This window comes from Gymnoscopelus braueri (assembly GCF_963280865.1).
Source record: "Gymnoscopelus braueri genome assembly, chromosome: 10".
Classification (NCBI taxonomy): domain Eukaryota; kingdom Metazoa; phylum Chordata; class Actinopteri; order Myctophiformes; family Myctophidae; genus Gymnoscopelus; species Gymnoscopelus braueri.
In genome coordinates, this window is record NC_137611.1 from 28,165,312 (window position 1) to 28,189,983 (window position 24,672).

Genomic DNA, 24,672 nt, shown 5'->3' on the forward strand with positions numbered 1-24,672 from the left:
TCATAATCACAAACTTTCACAGGAACAGGATCGTTACAGTGATTAATTAGATTCACTTTGGTCGTTACAAATTAGGCTTTCCGTTCAGCCTGTGGACGCGTATAATTTACCATGTTGCTTATTACAACATGACAATTTCACCTCACATCCTTTTGTTAATGGAATTGCGGTTGATTTGTCATTGCTAGACCCTGCCTTGGCACCCTAGTCTGTGAATTGCAAATTCAAAGGAAATCCCTGTTTCAGTCAGACATGCAGTAATGAATCTGCACATGAAAGTGAAACTTTGATCAAAGTAGGTGGTGGTTTTAGTGCCGGCAGTGGCGGGGGGGGCGGGCTGGCCATGCAGGCGCGCGAGTTCACTTGAATAGCAAGGTCGTCTCTCGCTCTTTAAAGATCATCCCCTCTCCATGTTCACGTTTTAGCTTTATCCCCTTTCCCTGTGACCCCGAACTCTGTGGGAGGCCGGAGAATGACGAGTTATTGTCATTCTTTAAACTTCCCTGATTATCCTCAATCCCGCTAGAGGACAAGAGAGGACGGGACAAAACCGTTGCACAAAACAAACTGAGGGAAAGGGTGGGGAGGGGGAGGGGGGGAGTGAGTCACAGACAGCAGAAGAGTGAGACCAGTGGTGTAAAGTAACTAAGTACATATACTCAAGTACATGTACTTAAGTACAATTTTGAGGTACTTTGACTTTACTGGAGTATTTCCAATTGTCTATACTTTCACTTCTACTCCACTACATCTCAGAGGCAAATATTGTACTTTTACTCCACTACAATTATTTGAAAACTTTAGTTACTAGTTACTTTGCAGATATGCATTATTATATTATGAAACATACTTTAACCACTTTAGCCCTGTTTTATACCTAGGCTATTTGAAAATAGCCGATCTACAAGCTCACAACGCGTCGCATCGCGACGCGTTGTGAGCTTGTAGATCTGCTATTCTCTGCTATTCTCATTTTAGTACTTTTACTTTTGGTTCCTCAAGTTCATTTTGATACCAATACTTTTGTACTTTTACTCAAGTACATTTTGAATTCCGGACTTTTACTTGTAACCGAGTACTTCTACATTGCAGTATAGATACTTTTACTTAAGTAGAACATTTGAGTACTTTTTCCACCACTGCAGAAGAGGCAGACAGAGGAGAGGAGAGAGACACGGAGACTAAACTTTGGGTGAAGCTATAAGATGGCTTCAACTGGCAAGTTTGTGGATATGAGATGAAAGGCGGGAAGAGGAGGAGGAGGAGGAGGAAAAAGAGAACCACGCACAGGGGGGAAGGAGGGTAAATGGGAGTTGAGGAGAGAGGTCCATAAGGCCCCTGGATGATGAGAGAGAGAGGCTGACTCTCCCAGGACAGATTTGACAGGTTTCAGAAGTGGGGGAGCCTCCAGCTAGAAGTGTCTGCATGCACCCTTAGGATCAGGCAGCGAGGGCTGGTGTGGAAATTGTGATTGGGAATAATGTGCTTAAGACAAACAAAACAGAATAAAAAGTGTGCCTGATGATGAAGTCTGGGGGTGGATGGGATGGGATGTGAGAGCGTGGGTTTTTCTATCTCACTTATATCACAGCGTGCATGGAAAAGTTGCAAAACTACAGGATTCTGTGCGTTCAAATTCACGGGAGTGTGTTTAATTAGTCGCCTCCGCATGCCCCTTGCCTACCTGTGACATGTCATTTTTACTTCTTTTTGTTTTTGTTGGAACATTAAAAAATATTCCATCCACTGATCCAGTGTAAAGTAAGGCCTGTAAGTACCAAATAATACGATCCTAAGTTATTCTGTGAAATCGCCTCGCACGCGGTAAATCACTTCAGGCCTCCGCACGGCGAACCCGATCATTTTTAAACAGAAACCAAATGCTTGACAAAATAAATAAACGAGAGAGGGTGGTGGTGGTGGTGGTGGTGGGGGGGGGGTCAGTTCCCCCCTCCCCCTCCCCCTCCCTCCCCGCACAAAACAGCTTAGTATTTTGGTGCAGCAGCAGCACAGCCTGCAGAGAGCGCCGTCCGCCCTGCCAAATAAAGATGAGCTGGGAGCTTGTGTTGTAAAGGAGACGTCTGCCATGGATGGCCCCTGAGATCTAATCAGAGGGCTTAATATCCCCCACAGCGAGGAGACCTTGGCCCCTCAGCCCCCTCAGCCCTGACACCCCCTGACGCCCCAACCCTCGGCTCAGCGCTCCACTCTCTCTGGCTGGCTCCGTAGCCAACAAACTCCACAAAGTTCTCTCTTTCTCTAGCCCCCCCTCTCTCTCTCTCTCTCTCTCTCTCTCTCTCTCCTCTCTCTATCTCCTCTCTCTCTTCTCTCTCTTTCTTATTCTCTGTCTCAACAGGAGTGCCACACTGGCCAGTCAGTGATTCTGTTAGGAGGTGGTTCTGGGTTATTTCTTCTTCCCCTGTCTTCTCTCTCCCTCCTATGTCCTCATTTTAACCCTCTGGGGAGGAGGTACTTCTTTAGCTCCCCGTGAATGGGCATTGCAAAAGGCACATCTCTGTTTGTTTGTATACCCCTGATATATGCGGTATACAGGTATACGTATTATGCTTTCCCTGCATACACAGTAAATGTAAACTACTCTTAAACACTGAGTTACGAAGGAATATATTTATAACTATTAACTAATACTGTAACTTTATAACTAATTCATAAATAGTATATGTGCACTTTACATTGTAAAAGGCTAAACATAAGCCAAAACTGATCTTACATTAGGCCTTGGATGTAGTTCAATCTTTTTATATATAGTTTTTTCATCTGGGGTTTTATATTACCCCCAATGACTTCCAGCCTCTGGCTATTAATGGTCCAACTATATTCAGAATTGTGCTGCTGTAAGGCAAGTGCAATTTTAGGCTCTGGCACCTTGCCACTAGGCTTTCAGCAGCCATTGTCCACTTAATATGCGTACAGATGAATGAATGCTGAGCTATGAATCGGAGCCATAGATACGTATAGGCTGATGCAACACTCCTCTTGTTGGTTTTGGATCAGATAGACGTGTAAACAGCGAGGAACAGAGCAAACCTGACAACCTCAGTTGGTGTGTGGTGTGTGTTGTAGGCCTATTGTACAGGATTCTCCTCCAAGTCTCAAATCCATTTTTTATTTTCGCTGTATTGACTTTTTTTCCCTTCTCCAGCCAAAGACATAATGAAGGCTTCCTGCAGCTGGCATGACCTAGCTTCTGTAGGGTATATGCAGACAAAACATTATTGTCTGCTATGCTTCTTATTTTTTTTCTTTTTCTTCTTAAAACAGTGTCACCGAAACAAAGAAAACTTTTGTCATTTTCCGACTGTAACCAGACTAAAAGAATCGAAAAAGCCCCAATAACGGCCCTTAGAGGCTATGTTGTTTCTTCTCACATCCAAATCGGAAACAAAGTGGTTTGAGCAATTCAAACCAATATGGCCATCCTTAGAGCCCTGTGCTCTCACTAGTGGAGATAAAGAATTATTGACAAATAGAAGACAACTTGGCCTTAGGAGTGGCAGTAGAGGAAAGGTAATGAGGACGCTCAAATGGTTTAGGGTTCATCCACTATAGGAAGCGTGCATGTGATGAGCAAGTTTCATGGTAAACCGGGCCATTAGATTAGGAGATACCTCGTGTGCAATTGGAAATTTTGACCTAATGGTAGCACTAGAGGTCACCAAAATCAATAGGGTTTATCATCTCGGGAGAATGTAGGTGCACATTAAATTCCATGGCAATCAGCCTGTACTTTTCAAGATATATTATTTAGGCCTAAAGTGTTGGGATGGAACGTAATAGACAGAGGAATGGACCGACATCATTGCCATCCTCATGCTTAATTTTATACTTGGTTGTTGCGTGCCATTGTCGCGTTCCGAAAATAGCCGATCTATTTTCGGGGCACAAACTGTTGCAAACTTTGCATGTTTTTCATATAATCCTTAACCTTGTGAGGAAAGTGTTGTACTTCTGTATCTACCAATATGTTTCTCTTCGTCCACATTTTGAAACTCATGCCCACAATATTATATAGCTGTTTAATCATTTCTGGTTAACAGAGACAGGCGTCACAAAGGAATTAGCAGTCAGCCGGCATATAGTTCCACTGCTGGTGATCTAAACTTTCATTTCCCCTGATCACAGTCATGGCAGGCATCCATTTTGCCTAGACAGAGAGTCTCACGCGTATACACCCTAATAATTAATATCAGCACCCTCAGGTGTGCTCAAAGTGGGACACGTTAATGTTACTGGGGGCCCCTTGAGGGGCTGCGGTGTGGCGTTGCGGGGGACCCTCAAAGTGCTCCTGCCAACAGACACCTCACCTTTTGTGGCTGTGCGTTTTCCCTGCTCTCCCACTGGCCCCGTGGTGCACACGCATTAGAAGAAAAGTTATTTTGAGCCGTAAGAAATTCAAATGAAGCCCCCTCATGCTAACTTTTCCAGAGCATCCAGACCTTTGAGATTAGACAGCCGTCCTTAAAGCACAAGGGTCCGGGATAACAAACGGCATGTTTGAAGTGCTCCTCAGAGAACATCGGAGACACACACACACACACGTACACTTAAAACACACGCCCTCGCATCCCCCTAGCTTTCCAGTGTGGACCTTGGCTTAATTAAATCACAAATGTATGGTGGTATATGTTTTAAGTGCCAGGGAGTTGTGTGTTTATGCGATAGTGAATGTAGTCTGAGTCTGCATAAATAAGTAGTGCAACAGCATGAATATTTATATTGTCAATATAATTAGCGACGTAGACTAATGGAGGCCATGTTTTGCACTTGAAGCCATGCCAATTTTTTGTGGTTGTTTATTTTCCGGCTTGTTGTCCCAGCAGTAGTGCTAAATAAGGAACATCATTATTCCCAAAACATTATGCATTCGCTAGCTGTAGTGCCACGCACATGACCACTCCAGTGCCACGGCCGATATCGAAGTTCTGCTTTTCTCTTCTTTTTCCCCCCCAATTATAATGATGTTTTTATTGTTAATAGCGCGTTCATTTGTTCCTAATTAAGTCATTTTCCTTGCCATTTGACAAGGCAAACGGCAATTGCAATTAGGGTTTTTGCCTTTATTCTGTTAATACGAGTCACCAGATCATGGTCTATTTTAATAACCACAACAGCAGGGAGCATTCCACGAGTCCAAGCATAATACGATGATTATTATTCAGACCTATACAGTAACAATCCCCATGTCTCTCTCTTGTGTTTGTGTGGTCTTGTGTGTGTGTGTGTGTGTGTGTGTGTGTGTGTGTGTGTGTGTGTGTGTGTGTGTGTGTGTGTGTGTGTGTGTGAGCAGTGTTTGTCCAGGCCAGCAAGCTCCAGCAACACATCTTCTCTGCCCACGGCCAGGAGGACAAGATCTACGACTGCTCTCCGTGCCCGCAGAAGTTCTTTTTCCAGACAGAGCTACAGGTGAGCCTATAAGAGGGGGAACAGAGCGCAAATAGGTTCCAACAGCAGTGACAGCTCGATCACACGTGACCGCTCCACAAACGCCGCAAACCAAACCACACTTTTGACGATGCCCTCCAATCCCGTTTGGGATTGGGAGACTCAGAAGGAATTATTTCAGTCCGTTTTCCAAAACTCATTTGTGATGTTGGAGATATGATATGATTTGATTTGCTTATTAGACCGGCGGAGCACTAAAATATCTGGAATTAGAGGATTAGCGGAATGCTCGTTTTTGAAGAGGTAATTACATACGGTGCGGAGGCAAAAAAACACAGTTGAGTCAATACACGGCTGCATCTCGTACTCTAATCACAGAGGAGGCCTCATGGCTAAATGTGAGCTTTGTCCTCTGGGAAGGCCCATATCTGCCCTTCAACAAAGTTAGTAGTTGGACTTATGAACTCGCAATGTTAGAGAGATAATCCATTTTCCTGCAATCTCTTTCCTCCGGTCCTTGGAGAGCCTGAAAAAATGAAACAGACCTTATTATATTATTTGGTGGTGTTTTCAAGCAGCACTGTTGTGTTTGGGGGATTCTCTTACCTTACACATGGCTTTTCTCATATACAGGCCTTTTTGTATTACCTTGTAACTGAGACATTAAAATGTGAGTAGTATAAGCACCTTGTGCAATCCAATCACTGAAACTATTAATGTTTGTGTGCGCCGAGCGAAGCCAGTATAGGCACTGACCATATGCGACTCCGAGTAGAACTATCTGAAGCTTGGATTAGCAACACCAGTGGTGGAAAGTGACTAAGTACATTTACTCAAGTACTTAAGCACAATTATGAGGTGTATTTACTTTTCTTATACTTTAAACATCTACTCCACTGCATCTCAGAGGCAAATGTTTCACTTTTTACTCCACTACAATTTTTTGAAAACTGAGATTGAGATTTAGGTTATACTACAAAACATACCACTATTTTATACTCAGGCTATTCAAAAATAGCTGATCTACAAGCTCACAACGCATCGCGATGAGGCGCGTTGTGAGCTTGTAGATCAGCTATTTTATCTCGAGTACTTTTACTTTGGTAACTATATTTTGATGCAAATACTTTTGTACTTTTACTCAGGTGAAATTTACATGATAGGACCTTTAATTGTAACAAATTATGTTTATTTTGTGGTATTGCTACTTTCAGTCTTGTTTACAGTCCATCTGAGTGCTCCTTCCACCGCTGAGCAACACCCTGTATTAGCACCTAGCTAGGCAGAGGGAGCGTCCAGGGCTTTAGCTGCCCATTGATCGGCAGAGAGATTTTCATATTGAGATTCAGGTTGTAAACACACCGCAGCATCTGTCTGCCAGGAGGAAGGTGAATGTGATCATTATCCACTGGTCATTTGAGCATCACTACCATGAATAAAACAAGTCTTGAACCAACCAACATACAGCTCCGCCATGGAGAAAGCTATTAGCAAGCCATGTTTTTTCCTCCAAACTGCCAACATCATCGAGTCTACCTCGTTCATGCCAAGGCCTATTTATCACATTTTCATCTCTCATTGGTACGAGTGTTTTCCTGTATACAGCCAGCGTTGTTACAGGTACCCTGTAAACAATCTCAAATAACCTGGGGATGTTTTCCTACTTCTTTTTTTTGTGTGTCTGACATTTTTTGGAATGAAGTGATCTCCACCTCCCCGAGGTGCTGTTTCATGCATGATTATTTTGTTTTACACTGTCTGTGAAGAGACAAGAGCAGAACATGAAAGACCTATGGCACTTTGCTGTGAAACAGGGTGTTATCCCATTAAGACCTGGAACGCATCTGTGTCACCTTTTGATTTGAGCTAAAAAGCATTATTTTACACTTTGGCTATTCAAAAATAGCAGATATACAAGCTCCTGTGTAGATCTGCTATTATATGTGTGCAAATCTTTTAATATATATTGTTTTAAAGCGAACATTTTTAACCCAAATCTTTGCTTCTGGGGGTCCCTGGAACAACATATTTTGAGATGGGGGTCGGCGGCCAAATACATACACTTTTGGGGGTCCTTGAGATGAAAAAGTTTGAGCACCACTGATATAGAAACATAATTTTTTTTCAGAAAACTGTTGGGATTTAGAAGACATTTTGTAGAATCGGCTTCAGGTCTTAATGGGTTATGAAAGGAGAGCAGGATTGAGCTTGGGGATATGACGATCATTATACTCAACCTGTGCCATGCTCTAAAGGCAGTCCCAGGTGAAACTAACACACACGCACACGCACACTGTAAGTCCAACCACACATTCAGATGTTTGCAAAGATTATACATTCCAACCAGAAAGGGGTGCTCCACAAGAACGCATATTCTATCAGGCTGGGCTGCCTATACCCGAGGAAGCTGCTGGGAGAATTAGCGTTTCTACGACATACTCTTTGCATTTCTCGTGCCCCCTGTGGGCAGAAGTGGAAGTGGGAAGGGCCTCAACATTATGATTCCAATTTGGGATTGATAGGGCAATGAGTTTGAGTTTTTTGGCATTCTTTGTGAAATAGGCCCCTCCTGCAAACTTTGGAAGACAATTATAGACAAATGAAATGGAATATGAAAAATCAGTATGATGCATGTTTATCACTCGACTCCAGAGATTATGTGTAGTGATTTGGACTGATTCTGGAGGAGAGTTATTATAGGCCAAATGTAAACTCACAATATTGTATGTGAGTTGAATTACACAATAGCCATTGCTGAGCTCCCTATGTGTTTATTTGTTTGTTTTATTTCATACCCCTGCATGTCCTAAGAGTGGTTTATACTGCACTGTGTGGTGCAACCGAAAATAGACGATCTACAAGCTACCATTTTCTGAGCATTATACGGCACTCGACCAAGTATAAATCAGGGGTCATGAATCTGAATTCTCTATGAATGCTTCACCTGTACATTCTACAGTTAAAGAGTTATAGACAATCAGCCCATAAGCCCAGGTTGGAGGAGTCCTGTTTATTATTTGTTTTACCTTTCATTTATTTATATCTTTTTTTTCGTAGCTGTTTGTTTGCGCTCGCTCTTTTCCAATGTATCACACTTCAAAAATGCCTCACTGACACGGGGCAGTCGTTTGTCAGTCTGTCTGAAGAAGTAGAGCTGTCTTCCAGCGGTGAGAGGAGAGTGGAGCCCCCGCCCCCCCCCCCCTCTCTCTCTCTCTATACCAGCTCTTGAGTTGTGGAGTTTCTCCCTATTTCTCTCCCTGACACTCTGGCCCACTCACTGGCTATACCTGGGTTCCTCATCTCTCACAGTAGTCGGAGGAGGGGTCAAAGGGCCAGTGCAAGCTGGGAGAAAGGAAGCGGCGGGCGAGAGGGAGAGCTGCCACGGCAGGTAAAGGGAAGCAGGAACAATATTTTATTAATTTGCCGCTGAGATGCTTGAAACAGACCAAAGGCTGTGACAGGTATCCAGCGCACCCCTTCACACCCGTCCTCCCAGCGCTCCCCCCACCCCCCTCCTCCTCCTCCCCCCCCATGAACTCTACCCTGTGAGGGGGCTAGCCAATTTTCGCCGGCCTGTCGAAATGGATGATGGGAGAGCATCCGTCTAATCAGCCCTCCTAGGACCCCCCGCCCGGCCGCCCCCCCCTCGGACCAGCCTGGATTGACTGACTCCTGGGCCGGTGTGCCCCAGAATCTGGAGTCCAAAGGAGAATAGAAAAATTGTCTCTTTCTCCCTTTTTTTTCTCATCTCTGTCTCTCTCTCTCTCTCTCTCTCTCTCTCTCTCTCTGCCCTCCCTGCATTTCCTTCATCCTTGTTTCTTTCGTTCAACAGACAGACAAACTAAGCACTGAGATGCGTAGACCACCACTCCATCCAAACTCTCCGGAGAACAACCAACCTAGCCAACCCCCCTCCTCACACACACACGCACACGCACACACACACACACACACACACACACACAACACACACACACACACACACACACACACACACGCACACACACGCACAGCCCCCCCCCCCTCCCTGTGCCTTCCCCCCTCTACTCACCCCATTAAAAGATGGAGTACAGTCTAGATATTTCATGAGGTGCTGATGGTCAGGGCAAACAGTTCAGTATTTGTGCTAACAGGGCTAGCTGTGCAGTGCTCCTCCTGACCCCCTCCCACAGCCCACCCTCCGAGCAGCCAGGAGATGGAGCTTCACTCTCCTCCTCCTCCCGCCCAAATAAGATGCACTGTGTTCTCAATTTAAAATCAGCCTCTCTCTCTCTCTCTCCGTTCCCCCGTGTGTGTGTGGTAGAAAAGAAAAAAGAAAAACCTTCCTGGGTTTCTGCACTGGTCACAGTGCGATGTGAAACTTGATAATAAAGTTTGGTTTGTTTTTTGGTTTTATTGTTTGTTTGTTTGTTTGTTTGTTTGGTTTTTAGTTTTTTTTTTTGCATTGACTTCTGAGACAGTAGCTTTTTGTGCCATGGGAGAAACAGAGCCACTGACGATGCTACTAGGCTGGATTAATTATCCAGATTCATTAACTGATGGTTGCGCACAGTATTAGCCACAGCTTAAATCTGACATTTATGTGACTGTAGTTCATTTATGAAGAGGCACATAAGTCCAGCTCATCATTCCTCTGCTAGAGATATATCCGTACCCGTGGCATGCGATTGGAGGATTCTCTCCCAATGACTCCAATTCCTCCTAAGACAAAGACAATTGACACTGAATTTTGCACAAACAGTGCAGATGACATTTTGAGCTTTTGAGATTCCCTTGTTACTTTTGAGCTGAGTGAGTGTCTTTTTGTTTTATTTTTTTCTTCTTTTTTTCAAATTCCATCCACCGCTTTCATTGTCATTCCTTGGAAATGTTATGAGATTGTAAATCATGTCTCAAGTTGTGCCACGATCGACCGAGTGGTGGAAGGGTGCTGCCGTGCAGTATGAACTCTCCGGCTTCCTAAAACGCCCGCAGGACACATACCTTAATTGGAGTGTCTTTTAAAAGGATTCCTTCAAAGACTATTCAAAGCTCCCCAGTCTTAATGAGTGCTGGAGCTGACAGGAGCACGATCGCATCATGTTCCACTTCCCCGTGCGAACGAGAGTCTCCTCTCCCTGCGTGATAGCCATTATTGCCAAGCTGTGGACGATTTTGGTATTTTAATTAAGCATATTTATCGGCCGCCTTGTCGCGAGGTCAGTGTAAACAGCCACGTGTGCCACAGTGTCCGCTAAAAGACAAAAAGAGACGGAGAGAGAGAGATACAGTTTACACATTTCTTTTCAAAAATATATATTTGAGGTAAATTGATCTTTTTGGGTAGCAAATATGTACTATAGTATACAGTAGTGGTTCTCAAATGTGCCATGAGACAAGTCCAGGTGTGCCGTGGGATTTTACACCCTTTACACATTAATCATGGCGAAAATGTTCAAATCATTTAAAAAAAATAGCTTAAACAGCCGATTCAGAAGTTCACAACATGTCACATCACAACACGTGAGCTTATAGGTCAGCTATTTTCATTATTTGTTCATTTGTTGTACTTGAACCTGGTGTCCAATTCTGGGCATGTCACAGGCGAAAGTTTTGAACTAATTAATTTTTATTTAGTTGCATTTTTTTTCTTTTTCACACATTTTCCCAAAACAGCTCAAATACAAGCTACAAGCTCACAGCATGTCGCATTGTGACACGTTGTGAGCTTGTAGAGCTGCTGCAATGAATACAGGTGTGCCTTGAGATTTTGACTTGCCGATTGGTGTGACTTGGGCACATTTTTTACACACTTTTATTTTATGAATGGTATCTGACAGGTTTTAAGGGTATGATTTCATACAATGTAAGCCACGGCACATTCTACAATACACTTCCGTGAGAAGCACAGGGACCTAATTACCCAGAAGAAGGTTTTAATTTATTTATTTTTCATTTATTTATTTACAACATTTATTGCAATAGGCCCCAGCCAATGCTCTTTGCCCCAAACGTGTCACAGGAAGGTTTGTTTGGCCCCGTGTGGCTATCAACCACCTCACTCTGTGTGAATATCTTGATGTGCAAGTATGACAGCTTCTCATGCTTTTGAAGGCTGTTTTTCCCCTTTTAAATGAATCTGTTTTGTGCTTAATCACCCCAGGTGCTCATAATTCTGTCACCATAAAAAGAAAAGTTGTGTTAATAATATGAAAGAACAATGAAATGAATAAAAAAAACAAACTCTGTGAGGTGCCATCATTAATATTTAAGCTTATTTATAATGATGTACAGACATTATACAAACACGGCTCTGCACTGTAAAAGAGGACATAAACATCCTTTAGATGGCTTGCGATGTAACACAGTTAGTGGTGTTCTAGTTTTAGCAGGTGGATCAGAATTAGACAGCAGCATGACAGACCTAATGATCCTATGAGGATATCCTGTGTGTGTGTGTGTGTGCGTGTGTGTGTACGCGTGCGTGTTTGCATGTTTGTTTATGCCTGTTTTATTTTAAGCATGTATATGTATGTGCGTGTGTGCATGTGTGTGTATTCACGTTTGTTTATGCATATATACGTGTGTGTGTGTGTGTGTGTGCGGCTGTGCGCGCGTGTGTGTGAGTGTCTGTGTAGTGTACTGTATGTATTAGTCTTTGTCTCTGTCTCTCCCAGGGTCTGATGTGTGCATGCAAACACATTGTCTGGAGGGAGACATGACAAAAACTCCCAGAAGCCTTTGAGTTCTTCTTTTTTTCTTCCTCCTCTGGTACACCACTGGGGGAAGTTAAATCCAAACAAAGAGGCGCGCTTGGTATGCCACGCTACAATCTATCATTGGATGTCTCCCTCAAACATGTGTTTCTTCTTACATTTTATCGCAGACTTATTCTGCAACTTCGATAAATACCCGTCACAATGAGCCCTTTCCAGGAAATCCCGGTCCTATGTGCCCGTCGACGGCGATCTGTTGACCAATTATGCTGTTGTTGTTTATACTAAGTATAGTGCGGAGGCCAGAATGAGCGGAGTTAGTATAATCGTCCCCTCTCCAATTTCATTTTCAAACATATTTACATAGAGTAATTAAACACTTCAGCTTAAAAATATGATGTTAAATGACACCAATTGTGGGCCTATTAGATGATAATATTCATACTCGCTCTTCCATTCAGTGGGGAAACCCGAAAGAGCTGATGTTCAGCTCTTGTGAGCTTGTAGATCGGCTGTTATTAGCGCGCGACACCCCCCGTGCAACTAAGTATTCAGACCTCTCAGTTAGTTCAGCGCCTTGGAACGTGGTCCTCCAAATGTCTGAGTTTTTGAAGATCTGGCAGTGAGGAAGGGAGGGAGGGAGGGAGGGAGGGAAAGAGAGAGAGAGAGAGAGGGATGGCTCTGTAGCGTCCCTAGTCAAAGTCTGTCCCCGACTGAAGTGGTTAAATGTGAGAGTAATTGTGTTTTGTTTCTGGGACTGACATGTGGAGCCCCATGGACCCCATCTCCCTCCCAGTGACAGGCAGAGATCCTCCCCCCTCGCTCTGTCTAATTAGAGGATGTAGCCCAGGGCTCGCGTCCCACCAAGACCCATCCCCCTCCCAAGATGGCTCCCTTAAGAAACCCCTTAATTGGGTTCTTTAGTCATAGTCTTCATTTTAGTGGGGAAAGGCATCTGTGTGTGTGTTGCTATCACCTCAGAATACTGTTTGCATCTCTCTCTCTCTCTCTCTCTCTCTCTCTTCTCTCTCTCTCTCTCTCTCTCTCTCTCTCTCTCTCTCTCTCTCTCTCCTCTCTCTCTCTCTCTCTCTCTCTCTCTCTCTCTCTCTCTCTCTCGCTCGCTCGTCTGGCTTTCCTCTCTCCCTTCTCTATCGCTTTCTCTTGTTCTATCCCTCGCTCCCCCCCTCCCTCCCCTCTCGCACTCTCTCCCCTCACTTAATGAGGCCCCATAATAACACAGCAGTTGTGCAGTTGTTTTGCTACCTCAGTCAAACAGCAGGATCACTGCAGAGTGTGTTTCTAGCACCATCCACTTGTCTACTTAGACAGGGTAATGAGTATCATTTGGAGCAACAAAGCACCAGCCCACAAAAAGAAGGGCGTTCCGTCATCTGTAGTTACACCCCAGAAGTAGGTCTGTGTAGCCGGGTATCTTATCAAAGCATTGGCGTCAAAGCATCGAAAGTGTTATTGATTTGATACATTTTCACAACAACAATGTGGCTTGCTCCAAAAAACAAAAAGACGCACGTACGATACTGTTATCGTCAACCCCACCCAAGTCTAGTCCCATTACTCTACTGTAGTACTGTACTGTACTGTACTGTACTGTACTGTACTGTACTGTACTGTACTGTACTGTACTGTACTGTACTGTACTGCACTGTATGTCCACGGTTCCCCCGACGCCCCACCTCAAACAAGACATGTCTGTTACCAAGGAAACCAGGGCCGGTTGTAGCAAAACAGTGTGTTTGGGGTCAACCCTCCCTACGGCCTGATAAGTGTTGACTGTGGAGAATGCCAGCTGCTTTATTATTTATTTATTTGATTGTGTTCTTCATTGGCTAAACTGGCCAGCAGTAAGCCTGGCCCGAGGCCAAAGCAGGAAGGATTACTCCCTTAGTGGACCGGTCAACGGTATAGGAATGCACAAAGGGAAGACCGAGTCAATACCGTGCCTGCGTTCAAACTCGCCGTTACGCTGCCAATCCCTCCGAGTGTTAATTTAAAGCTGTGATCCCTAAGTTTCATGTCCTACCTGGGATTTGAACCTGGGTTCCCACCTCATGGGAGACCAATTTTCTACTACTCTTAGATGGAATCCCTGTTTGGCCAGGGGAGAGAGTTTGCATAATGACTTTCAGGCAGAACTACAGTTGTTGTTGTTATCAGTTGTCAGTTTGTACGGAGACAGAAAATGTCAACCGTTTAACTCAAAAGAATGTGAGGTAGACAAATCTCCATTTGGAGGGCATTTTGGACCATTTGGTACCATAATGGTAGTGTAGTTGTTCAATTCCTGGTGTGTGGCGTTATGGGGACCACGGCCACGTCTTTGATTCAGCATCATCTGGTTTCAGCATCATTCGGCTCTTGTTCCTAGATTAAGCTGATGACTGACCACTATAAGTGTGGACTGTGGACTCTCTGCCCCAAAGGTAGCTCGGCAGACTCAAGCCTGCCATGAGCATTAATAACTAATTTATGCTTTGTCATATGACGGTGTTGCCTACCAAACATAGCATATCCACAAGCTCACGACGTGTTGCGTCCATGACAGAGCTTGTAGATCAGTTTAGTATAAATCAGGGTTAAAGGGGAATTTCACTTTCTGGGGTAATTTTCACGTCTACTCAGACTTTTGTGTAGACCCCAGAAGTTGCTTGATATTTTCAATATTTTTCAATATATTGATATTTGATATTCATATGATCAGACATGCCCCCCTCCTATGTACTGTAAGCCCATTCAACTTAAAACTCCATGTTATACTCATTGAAAACACATGTCCCTGGTTCTGGTGACTGATATTGTCCTTCTGATGAATGGAGAGACCTTCAACTTTATGGATTTCATGCATGGACTTAAAGTACTCCTTGATGCAACATTACAGAAAATAAAAACATAATGAAATAACTAATTGAAACATTCATTAGATTACAATGACAATATCAGTCACCAGAACCAGGTGTGTGACATGTGTTCTTAACAAGTCTAACATGGAGTTTGAAGTTGAATGGGCTATATAGGAGGGGGACGTGTCTGATCACTGAATATCAGCTATCTAAATATTGAATCAAGCTAATTAAAAACTGTCTGGGGTGCACACAAACGTCCGAGTAGATGTGAAAATGACCCCAGTGATATTCATCAGTGAACACTCTCTAGTTATATGTTTATATGGAGACACATCAAACCGATACCACACAATTTGGCTTCGGGGCTTCAAAAGGAATGAGCAGTCGGAACAATTTTTGAAACGTAATATTTTCATGTAATGAGCTCATGCTGTAAAATGGGTCAATAGGGTCTATAGCACTTAGCACTTCACAGCCAAATTAGGGGTTATGTATACACAGTACCTTCTGGTCAAGTGCTTTCCACTTTTGAAGCTTAGAAGCTCATTATTGTTCCCTTCTATCAGCTTTCTGAACACTCGATACAGCCCATGGTCTAACGTTACACGCTGGATAGCAACCAGGTACAAGGGATGGACATGGTGGTGCATAGGGCGTGTGCATAGGGCGTGTGCATAGGGCGTGTGCGTCCGCATGCGTCAGCATGATGAAGCCATAGCTTTGTCACATATCTGTGTCGCTTAACAAAGATATTGATGATTTTCTGTCAAGGTCGCTCAACTAGGAAACGCATTGTTGAAAATCATCATCAAAATGCGCTTCGACTAAGCTTTTACATCTGCTCTACATGGAGTTGGACATATGCTAAGATTTGATTTAATACAGCGCCGTCAGATGAAAGGCGTCGTGTGTTCGCCCACTGGTCTGCTAGCTGGTCCTCCTCAGCACAGGCCTGATGTAGAGGTGCACCTCCGTTGCCTCACCGGTAGACCCCGGGTGCTATCGATGGGAGGCCAGAGGAATGGGAAACGACATGAAGAATGATTAGTTAATAAATCAGCTCCCCATAGCCAGCTCACGTTTTCCTGCTCTCGCTCACTCCCCTCCTCTCCCTCGCCCCCTCTCTCTCTCTGCAGAAGTGTTAAATTCCTAAGACGTGTTGCACCTGTTTGCATGGATATATACAGGACTTGAGGACCCCTGCCGGGCGTTCTCCCTCCTCTCCTCTCCCGCTATAACCCCTGAGGGTGTTGCAGTAGGGTGATGTAATCACATGAAAGTGGAGGGGTTAACGGTGGCACCGCGCCAGACGAAGAATAAGAGAGAGAAGGAAGAGGCTCGCTCTCCGAGCCGATGCAGCCAGGCTGGTCACAAGGGAGAGCCGGGTGCGCATTATTGATCAGAGCAAAATTTAATTTAGTGGAGAATTGACTGCTATGGTTTACCTGAACACTAGCTGGTAGCTGAGGCCCTGCAGTAGGCCTCTGAGGCCAGCAGGTGGTTGGATAGGAGGGAGGGAGAGAGAGGAAGATTAAGAGTTGGTGACTTGGAAGGAAAGGGAAACGGATGATAAGGGGAATGGCTACGGTTCGGGGAGGGTGGAGGCTTAGAGATATGGGGAATAGAGGTTTAAGAAATGGGGGGTAAAAAAGGTTAAATGGGAGAGGGGCCTAATCCTGTGTTTAAAGGCTTCCAGAGAATTGTGACACTATCTGTCACATCTTCCTTGCCGGGTGGCCAGACAAGGACAAAGGATGTCGGCTTTGACATAAGCCCTAAGAAGCCACAAGTAGCTACCTTCAGTGGCTTTTGAATAGTTTGTCTGTATATCTTTTTGGATGTTCTTCCACTTATGAATTCTCGTTTAAAATTTGGGGGAGGGGAGGGGGGGGGGGGTTGTGTTGTAGTTTTTTTTTTCATCTCGGAAAATTGTTTTGTTTCCTGTCCTGATTTGACACAGGGCTCATACCATAGCTGTGTTTGATGGGTGTATTCGTTGATGTTGCTTTTCTTTTTTTTCACTGCATCAGCGCTTGCAGCCAGTGGTGCAGTGGTGTAGCTAAAAGAACTTGATAAGGATGAAGATTGGAAAGTGAATCCACACACTTCTCTTTTCCTTGCCCTCCCCTGCCTTCATCCTCTCTCTCTCTCTCTCTCTCTCCCTCCCTCTCTCCTCCCTATACTGACGTACAGAACAGTTTATAGCTACTCTGCAGAGTTCAGTATCCACAGAGATAAAGGTATCATTTTCTTTCCTTCTTTTTTTTTTGTACCCCCCCCCTCCCCCCCCCCCTCCATCTCCTCTGTTTCCCTCCTGTGTGCATGGCTGCCACTGCCACTGAAGTCGTTTAACACCGTCCTTGAGAAAGCCCTCGGTGAGAAAACTCCTGGCATGTTTAAGGGAAAGGTAGAATGCGGTGTGTGTCAGACAGAGCTGGGACGTGCGGAGAGGAGGGGGGGGGGGTTTGGGGGCCGGGGGTTTGGGCGGGAGGGGGGGGGGGGGGCATTCCCCAGAGGGGTTATTTTCCCCTCTAATAGCTGTTACGAGCCCTACATTATATCCAAGGAGCTACGTTCCTTTGGGGTCCACACGCATGCACATACCTAGACACACACAGTCACAGTCACACAAAGGCATGCGCTCACACTTGAGCACACATTTTCTCTCTCTCTCTCTTGCTCTCTCTCTTTCTTTCTCCTTCATTCGCACACACACACACACACACACACAGGCACACACACGCACACACACACGCGCACACACACACACACACACAGTCCCAGCCGCTTTGCTCTCTCCGTGTCAATATCCTGCCATTTGAAGTCACGTACTGCAGGGGCTTCTGGGAGCCGCCGAGGAGCCAGGCTGACGGGTAATGGGCCGCATTCATTAATAAGGTTGCCGTGCTCCTGTCCCTCCTCTCTCTGCAACGCCACGGATGTCTTCACCGGGAGGGGGGGGGGGGGGGGGGGGGGGAGGGGGTTGGAAGAGTATGAGGAGGAGGGGGGGGGGGGGGAGTTCATCCCATGGGGAGCTTCCTCCCAGACTCACTTAAAGGAGCTTTATTTCAGCCGAGAGAGGAGAGAGTGGAGCAGAGGGGGCCGTATCTTTAAAAAAAAAGAAAAAAAGAAGGAGAGCTGGGGCCCTGGCGAGCTGCGCTAACCCTTACAGGGGTCAAACTCCTGAACCCCCCCTTCCTTCCCCACCCCCATCCACAGCCACCCACCCCACCTCCCGCCCCCCCCCCCATCAAACAGCTTATTACCCCACCTGTAATCGCCCTAGCTGAAAGGAAAGCTGTCGAGGTGTTTAAATGCTTTATATGGAGGCACCTGAAAGGGTAAAAGAGGGAAACAGGGGGTTGGTGGTGGTGGAGGGGTGGGGGGGGGGGGTTGCAAGGGGGGCTAATAGACGTCTCCCAGCACCGCCCGAGGGGATTCTGTGCCGATAGGACTGAAGGTGACTGCTTTGGTAAACTCACCTTCGTATACAGTACAGAGCTGTGTATCTCACGAGGTCACCGGAAATCTCGTTTTGGCGGGTTTGCGCCCGTTCGTCGTGGTCAGGTTTCATTCAAAGTAGTTAAATAATAACCTGTGTTATTGTGTGTGTGTGTGTGTGTGTGTGTGTGTGTGTGTGTGTCTGTGTGTGTGTGTGTGTGTGTGTGTGTGTGTGTGTGTGTGTGTGTGTGTGTGTGTGTGTGTGTGTGTGTGTGTGTGTGTGTGTGTGTGTGTGTGTGTGTGTGTGTGTGAATGAGAGAGAGGGACGGAGAGAGTGAGTTTGTATGCCCATGCGCACACACGCGCTGATGAATGTGTGACAGGTGTGTCTAGTCCATGCCAGTTTAGAGAGTCCAAGGCCGTGTTTTAAACAGAGCGCAGCAAGTGGGGCATGTAGTTTGCATTAAAGGGATTAGCAGTCACTTCAAAAGATGACCTGGATTCGGCCCACCAGGGACACCAGTCACACACCCCCTGGTCCACACTCCCTTTAAAGAACCTGGCACAGCTGCCCCGCTATAACCACTCTCACCGATCTGTGTGTGTGTGTGGGTGTGGGTGTGGGTGCACGCGTGTGCCTGTGTGTGCGTGTGTATGTATGTATACTGTATGTTTGGGAGACAAGAGTAAGAGACAGTGATACCATCTAGTTATACTCCAGTGATGCAGGTATCTGTTTTTTTTTGTAAAGTCATATACACAGTAAAATCCTCAGTGCTATAATGTAACTTAAAGAGTACAAAAGAGTTACAAATGGATAGATTAACACTGAGGATTTGACTGTGCACTAAATACAGTAGCATGAACATTTTTGTTAAACATACTTTAACTGCTTCACTTGCACTTAGTATCTTCAATTTTATTTATTTATTTTCTGTAATGACCAAGATACATTTACATCTGCAAAAAAAACTAAAATGAAAGGGTCAATCGTGATTTCACTTTACTGTGTAAGCACTGGATAATAAAGGCTGATGATATTTCATTGGGCCTCATTTATCAATCCTGAACTGATTTTCTTTTTATCATAAATCACTCATAACTGCATTTATGCGCACAATATGGTATTTTTCAAAGTTTTGTATATTGTTACAATACTGTTTGTATCAAACAGACAGGTGTACAGGGTGTTTGTTGTTGTTATTAGTGCTCCAACATTGAAGAACCAACACTGTCCCAACGCGACGCAATGTGAGCTTGTAGATAGATGCTATTTTTGCATTGGGTCATTAATTTACTGTGTGTAGGAATTTGCTATCAAATTTGCTAATTAAAAAATGATAATAATATTACAATTGCTGTCATTATCTTTATACAGTATAAGCTAAAATTACGCTAGAGTTTGTGTCATTACCACTTTGCCCAGCCATAGCCCCCCCCCCCCTCACGATCCCAGGTGTAGCTGGGCCACGGATTTATAAGGCTGGTATATGTACCAACCTATTCTGTTGTACTGTTCCCCATGCTTTTTAAATATATTGACCATGTCTAATAATAACAAACTTTTCAGTGTTACACACATTGCCTCCAAGATTATTGGCCTTCCCACACTTTCAGATATGAATGATAAAGCCATTACACGCTTAGCACTCACAATAGTAAATGACACTGATCATCCCCATGACGGTCACTTTACAATCATGCCATCTGGACGGAGGTACAGAACTTTGAAATGGGAAAATGTTTGTTTTAGGGACCAGTCGAAATTTACATAAGGGGGGGCATGGAGGAAATGTATGTGCCCTGATCTAAAATGCCATGACCCTCCCTTTGACAAAAAAAAAAAATCAATGACCCTCCCCAAGTGATTACAAAAAAAAGAGTAACCCTCCCCGCCTAGAAGTGTCACGATATATTGTGTCACGATATAGCCTATCGTGGTATTAAAATGTGATGATAGGTATTGTCATGATGTCATACTGTATCGTAATATTTTTTTAATTGTTTTTTTAATAAAAAAAAAACACTTTCTTTTTTTTTGCCGGTGAAAGTTAGGAGTTTTTACTGTATGATATGAAATGTAAAGCTTATCATAATCATAGTAATTATTAATCATGTCCTCCATCATATTCAAGGTATTTTGGAGAGAAATGAAACAGACTCCAGTCAGTCACTTTCAGTTTAAAGCACTGCAGAGGGGAGGTGTTGTGTGTCAGCTGATGCTCGTTGACGCTCGTTAATGTGACATGCATCTGCACTCTCAAATAGGCCTACATCTAATCTAAGATTGTATTATACTGTATCTGGTATTATAGATGTTTTTTAGCTGTTGGAAATAACTAGGCTGCACTTGGTTGGTAAAGTCCAGATGACAAAAATATGAGGTTTGTGGAATTTATAGTTATGCAGTCTTATATTATATTATATTTGTTATATTAGTGTCTATCTGTCCTCTGAAACAATGGGTTTATAGTTAGTGAGAACTTCACTTCTCCATTAAGCTTGCACAAATGTATTTATTTGTGTACAAAGCACTTTGTAATTGTTTCTAACTTGCTTTATAACGTTATTTATAAGATGATGGCCAATGTTGATGATACATGAGAAAAGAACATTAATAATATATCATATCGATATCATGCCCAACATCATGTATCGTATTGTGAAATTCTTGACACCCCTAACCCTCCCCATCAAATACAACATGACATTTAAAACTGATATGTCCAATGTTTTGCTTTCCACATTGATTAGAACATTGCTGTAGTGTAGTCAGTCTTGCTAAATGCACAGTGTATCTGTAGTAGTGGTAGCAGAATGGATAGTGTTCTCATCTTACATGTGGGAAACCCATTGAATCCTGGTCAGATTGAAGAAAGTTGAATATTTGGTAACCAGTAGTTTAAAACTTTTGTCACTCTGCCCTTTTAATTATCAACTACAGTGACTACAACTACACTGTTGCCTACATAAAACAAATTAGGCTATCAATTATGGCCTGATGCTTCTGGTTTTACTTGTGGAGCTATAGGCATCTATACACAACTGTCCATATAGATCCACATTAATCACATGCATAGAATTACTTCAAATGATTATGAATATCCAGTTATAGTAGGCCTATTTATAATGCATCTCTCCAATAACGCCTGTTGAAGTTTTGCTTAATTGTTCAACCACCATCGTTAAGACGCTGAATAGATTTGACTGGGTCGTTCACACTCGCTGTGCGTTGATGGCTTGTTAACGACCGTCATTGATTCTAAATAGACAAGGTGTTACTTGATTTGAATTCTTTGTATCCTTTGAAATGGAGAGGGGTCATTGACCACTGTTCTGCTGTACTAAAAAGGTATATAAAAAACGGACTATTTTATCAATTCAAAATTGCATGACCCTCCCTTGGATTCAAAGTAAAATTAGCTGACCCTCCCTTGGACCAAAATTAGAAAGGCATGACCCTCCCCTATTTTCCTCCATGCCCCCCCTTATGTAAATTTCGACTGGTCCCTTAGCAGGAGTTTTGTCCACTCAGCCATTGCAGCGCGCGCTAAAAAACTACCTCTGGGGGACTCTATTGTCTTTATGTTGTGTTGTCTTTTTATTATGTGTTTTTGTTGAACAGACTTGTGAAATGAAATATCCCCCTGGGACAAATAAAGACTGATTACGATGCAAAAGATGATGATCGATCCCACACAAAATTGATTGATCCAAGGGAAAACAGAACACTGTCACCCTCCATGGTTAATCCAGCCAATGACCTCTCTCCAATAATTCTAATCTAATGCGTTTTTTCCATTGTAGACAATATGGCCAAACTCTGACCTCCTCCTGTGGCTGACATGCTTCTTTTGTGGGCTTAGATTGTTTTTTCTAGTTATTGTTTCAGCGCATGAGGAACTTTTGTCATCAAATTTTATGCAATTGTCTCGCCGTCCCTGACACTTTTCTACTTACTTAGCTTAATTTTGTTTTCCTTTTGCCTTTTCTATGCCAGTTCTTTACATTGCCAACAAAGGAATTCCAAGCTCCTCATATGGTATTTCAGGGGTGTCGATTAAAGCTAATCTCAAAGTCTGTGAATGCGCTTCTCATTTAGAATTGATTAGCTATTTATTAAAATATGCACAGGGATACAAACAAATAATGTGTCCACGCATGTTTGATAAATATGGCAGAATATTTCCACAGGTTTTACGAAGATAAATGAGGCCCATGGTGTGTATTACCTTGGTTTCCTGGTCACTGTCATTTACCTGGTGTCAGTATTGCTGCAGATTGAGATGTTAGACATACTGTAGGTCCTGTGTCTCCCCAAAAAGAAGTGCTATTGATCTACACACACACACATTTGACTGTTGTCCAGGTTGATTGGATTTGGATAATGGTGTCCCCTTCACCAAAGCCTCAGTCTGACTTTAGAGTTTGCCAGAAATCATCAAAACGTTTGCTATGTTTAAAATGTTAAGTCTTGATTTGTGCACAGATCAGGCAGCGCTGTGTTCACGTTGTTCAAAGGCAGATATAACGATGTGTACAGTGTGTGATGGTTTGTCTCTTTGTGTCCTCGCAGAACCACACGTTGACTCAGCACAGCAGCTAACATGGCAGAGATCAGCGCCACGGCCGAAGACAAGGATCACATTGCGCAGAGCATACCGTCTGACCGCCAATTACCGTCGGTGCAGTTTCCCACTGACTCCCTTGCACTGAACTTTAGATTCAGTTACACCACAAGGAACCATGCCAGAACAAGAAGAAAAAATAAATAAATAAAAGAAAGAGACCATAGAGGGGAAAAACAGGACAAATAAAAACCCTCCCAGTTCGTTACTAAACACCATTTCAAGACACGGAAAAGGCCAACTTGTTTGTACATAGAATTCTTCATGTGTTGCTTATCTACATCTATATTGCAATCTTATACAGTATTTGCCAATGTACAGTTGAAAATGTTTGTCCAAAAAAAAAAAAAGAGAGAGAGAGAGAGAAAAGAATAGAAAAGAAAATGGAGGGGAAGGGGAATAAAATAAAGAACAATGCCATTGTCAATCAGACCAGATGGGACTCAAAAGCGGTTTGTTGTGAAGGAGGAACCAGGGTGCCACTGAGGATGTAGAAAAGCTGTAAGGAACCACAAGTGTTAACATTGGGGGAGAGGACTCGTTTCATCAGCGCCTGTATATCCCCCTACTGCGCAGAACGTGACGCTGGTCAGTCATCACGGGCAGTGTTGCCAGATTCTGTGAGAGAAACAAGCAACCAGGTCTAGGAAAACCAGCCCAAAAGAAGCGACTATGGGCCACATGAGTACTTTAACATGTACATCAGCTATTCGAAAATAGCAGATCTACAAGCTCACAACGCGTCGCGATGCGACGCGTTGTGAGCTTGTAGATCGGCTATTTTCAAATAAAATCTTGCGGGAAATAATGATCTGGCAACCCTGATCACGGGGGTTAGAGAGCTCTATTCACCAGCATAGGTTTGAAAACGTCCATAACTTTGTCAGCCTGTCCCCCATCTCTATACATGGCTGTCAGAGGACCAGCTGAGGACGTGTCGTGTGTTGCGGTTAATGTGCTCTGCCTGCTCATGGAGACGTCAAATCAGAAGTGGGGGGTGGGGAGGAGGGGGGAGGGTGGGAACAAAACAGCACATATAACGCAAGGGAAGCAAAAAAAAAAAAAAAACAGGACAGGATTCTGATATATGCAAACGCAGTGACACAGATTTGGAAAAGGCTAGTTCCTCTGGTTGGCGTGTGAACAGAGGCATGAAGCCCCCATGTGGCTCTCAGAGCATGGGGGAATCTCCAGCCCACTGACTCAACCTGTACATTTCTGTTGTTAATGTTTACTGCTCGTTCAAGCCTGGAGATTACTGGAATTTATTTTTGTTTCGTTTTTTTCCCTGTTTCTGTTATATCTCTGTATTTTTATTTTTTTTATTTTCTGCAATTGGGAGTAAATCCATTTTAATTTGGGGTCATGGAGACTGAACATGTATTCGGTCTCTCCCGGGGATAAGGTTCTAAAAATCTCTGTCCCCGGCTCTCCTGGAGAGTGTCCAAGTTCTCTTGTTTCTCTGCGGTGTCCCATTGCTCTGCTCAAGCTGGAAGCCATTGTGGCATCATACACAACTATAAATCATTCTGTTATGTAAATGTTTTGCATTCATCGAACCTGAGATGCACTTTTGTATGAAACTTTAATGTTTTGACCTTTTGATTGAGAATTGTTCGTACTCAGTTTACAGGAAACCACCAT

The 24,672-nt window shown here is 43.9% G+C and overlaps 1 protein-coding gene across 5 annotated transcripts in view; it reads left to right on the plus strand.

The window, feature by feature from the left end:
- znf521 (zinc finger protein 521) overlaps positions 1–23,729 on the plus strand; it is a 144,848-nt gene extending 121,119 nt beyond the window's left edge. For all 5 annotated transcript variants that reach the window (XM_080441213.1, XM_080441214.1, XM_080441210.1 and 2 more), the window contains 2 exons: positions 5,309–5,424; positions 22,977–23,729. In XM_080441213.1, coding sequence (XP_080297339.1) covers positions 5,309–5,424; positions 22,977–23,006 — 146 coding nt within the window. In that variant the 3' untranslated portion in view covers positions 23,007–23,729. The remainder of the gene's footprint in view (positions 1–5,308; positions 5,425–22,976) is intronic.
- The last annotated feature ends 943 nt before the right edge of the window (positions 23,730–24,672 follow it).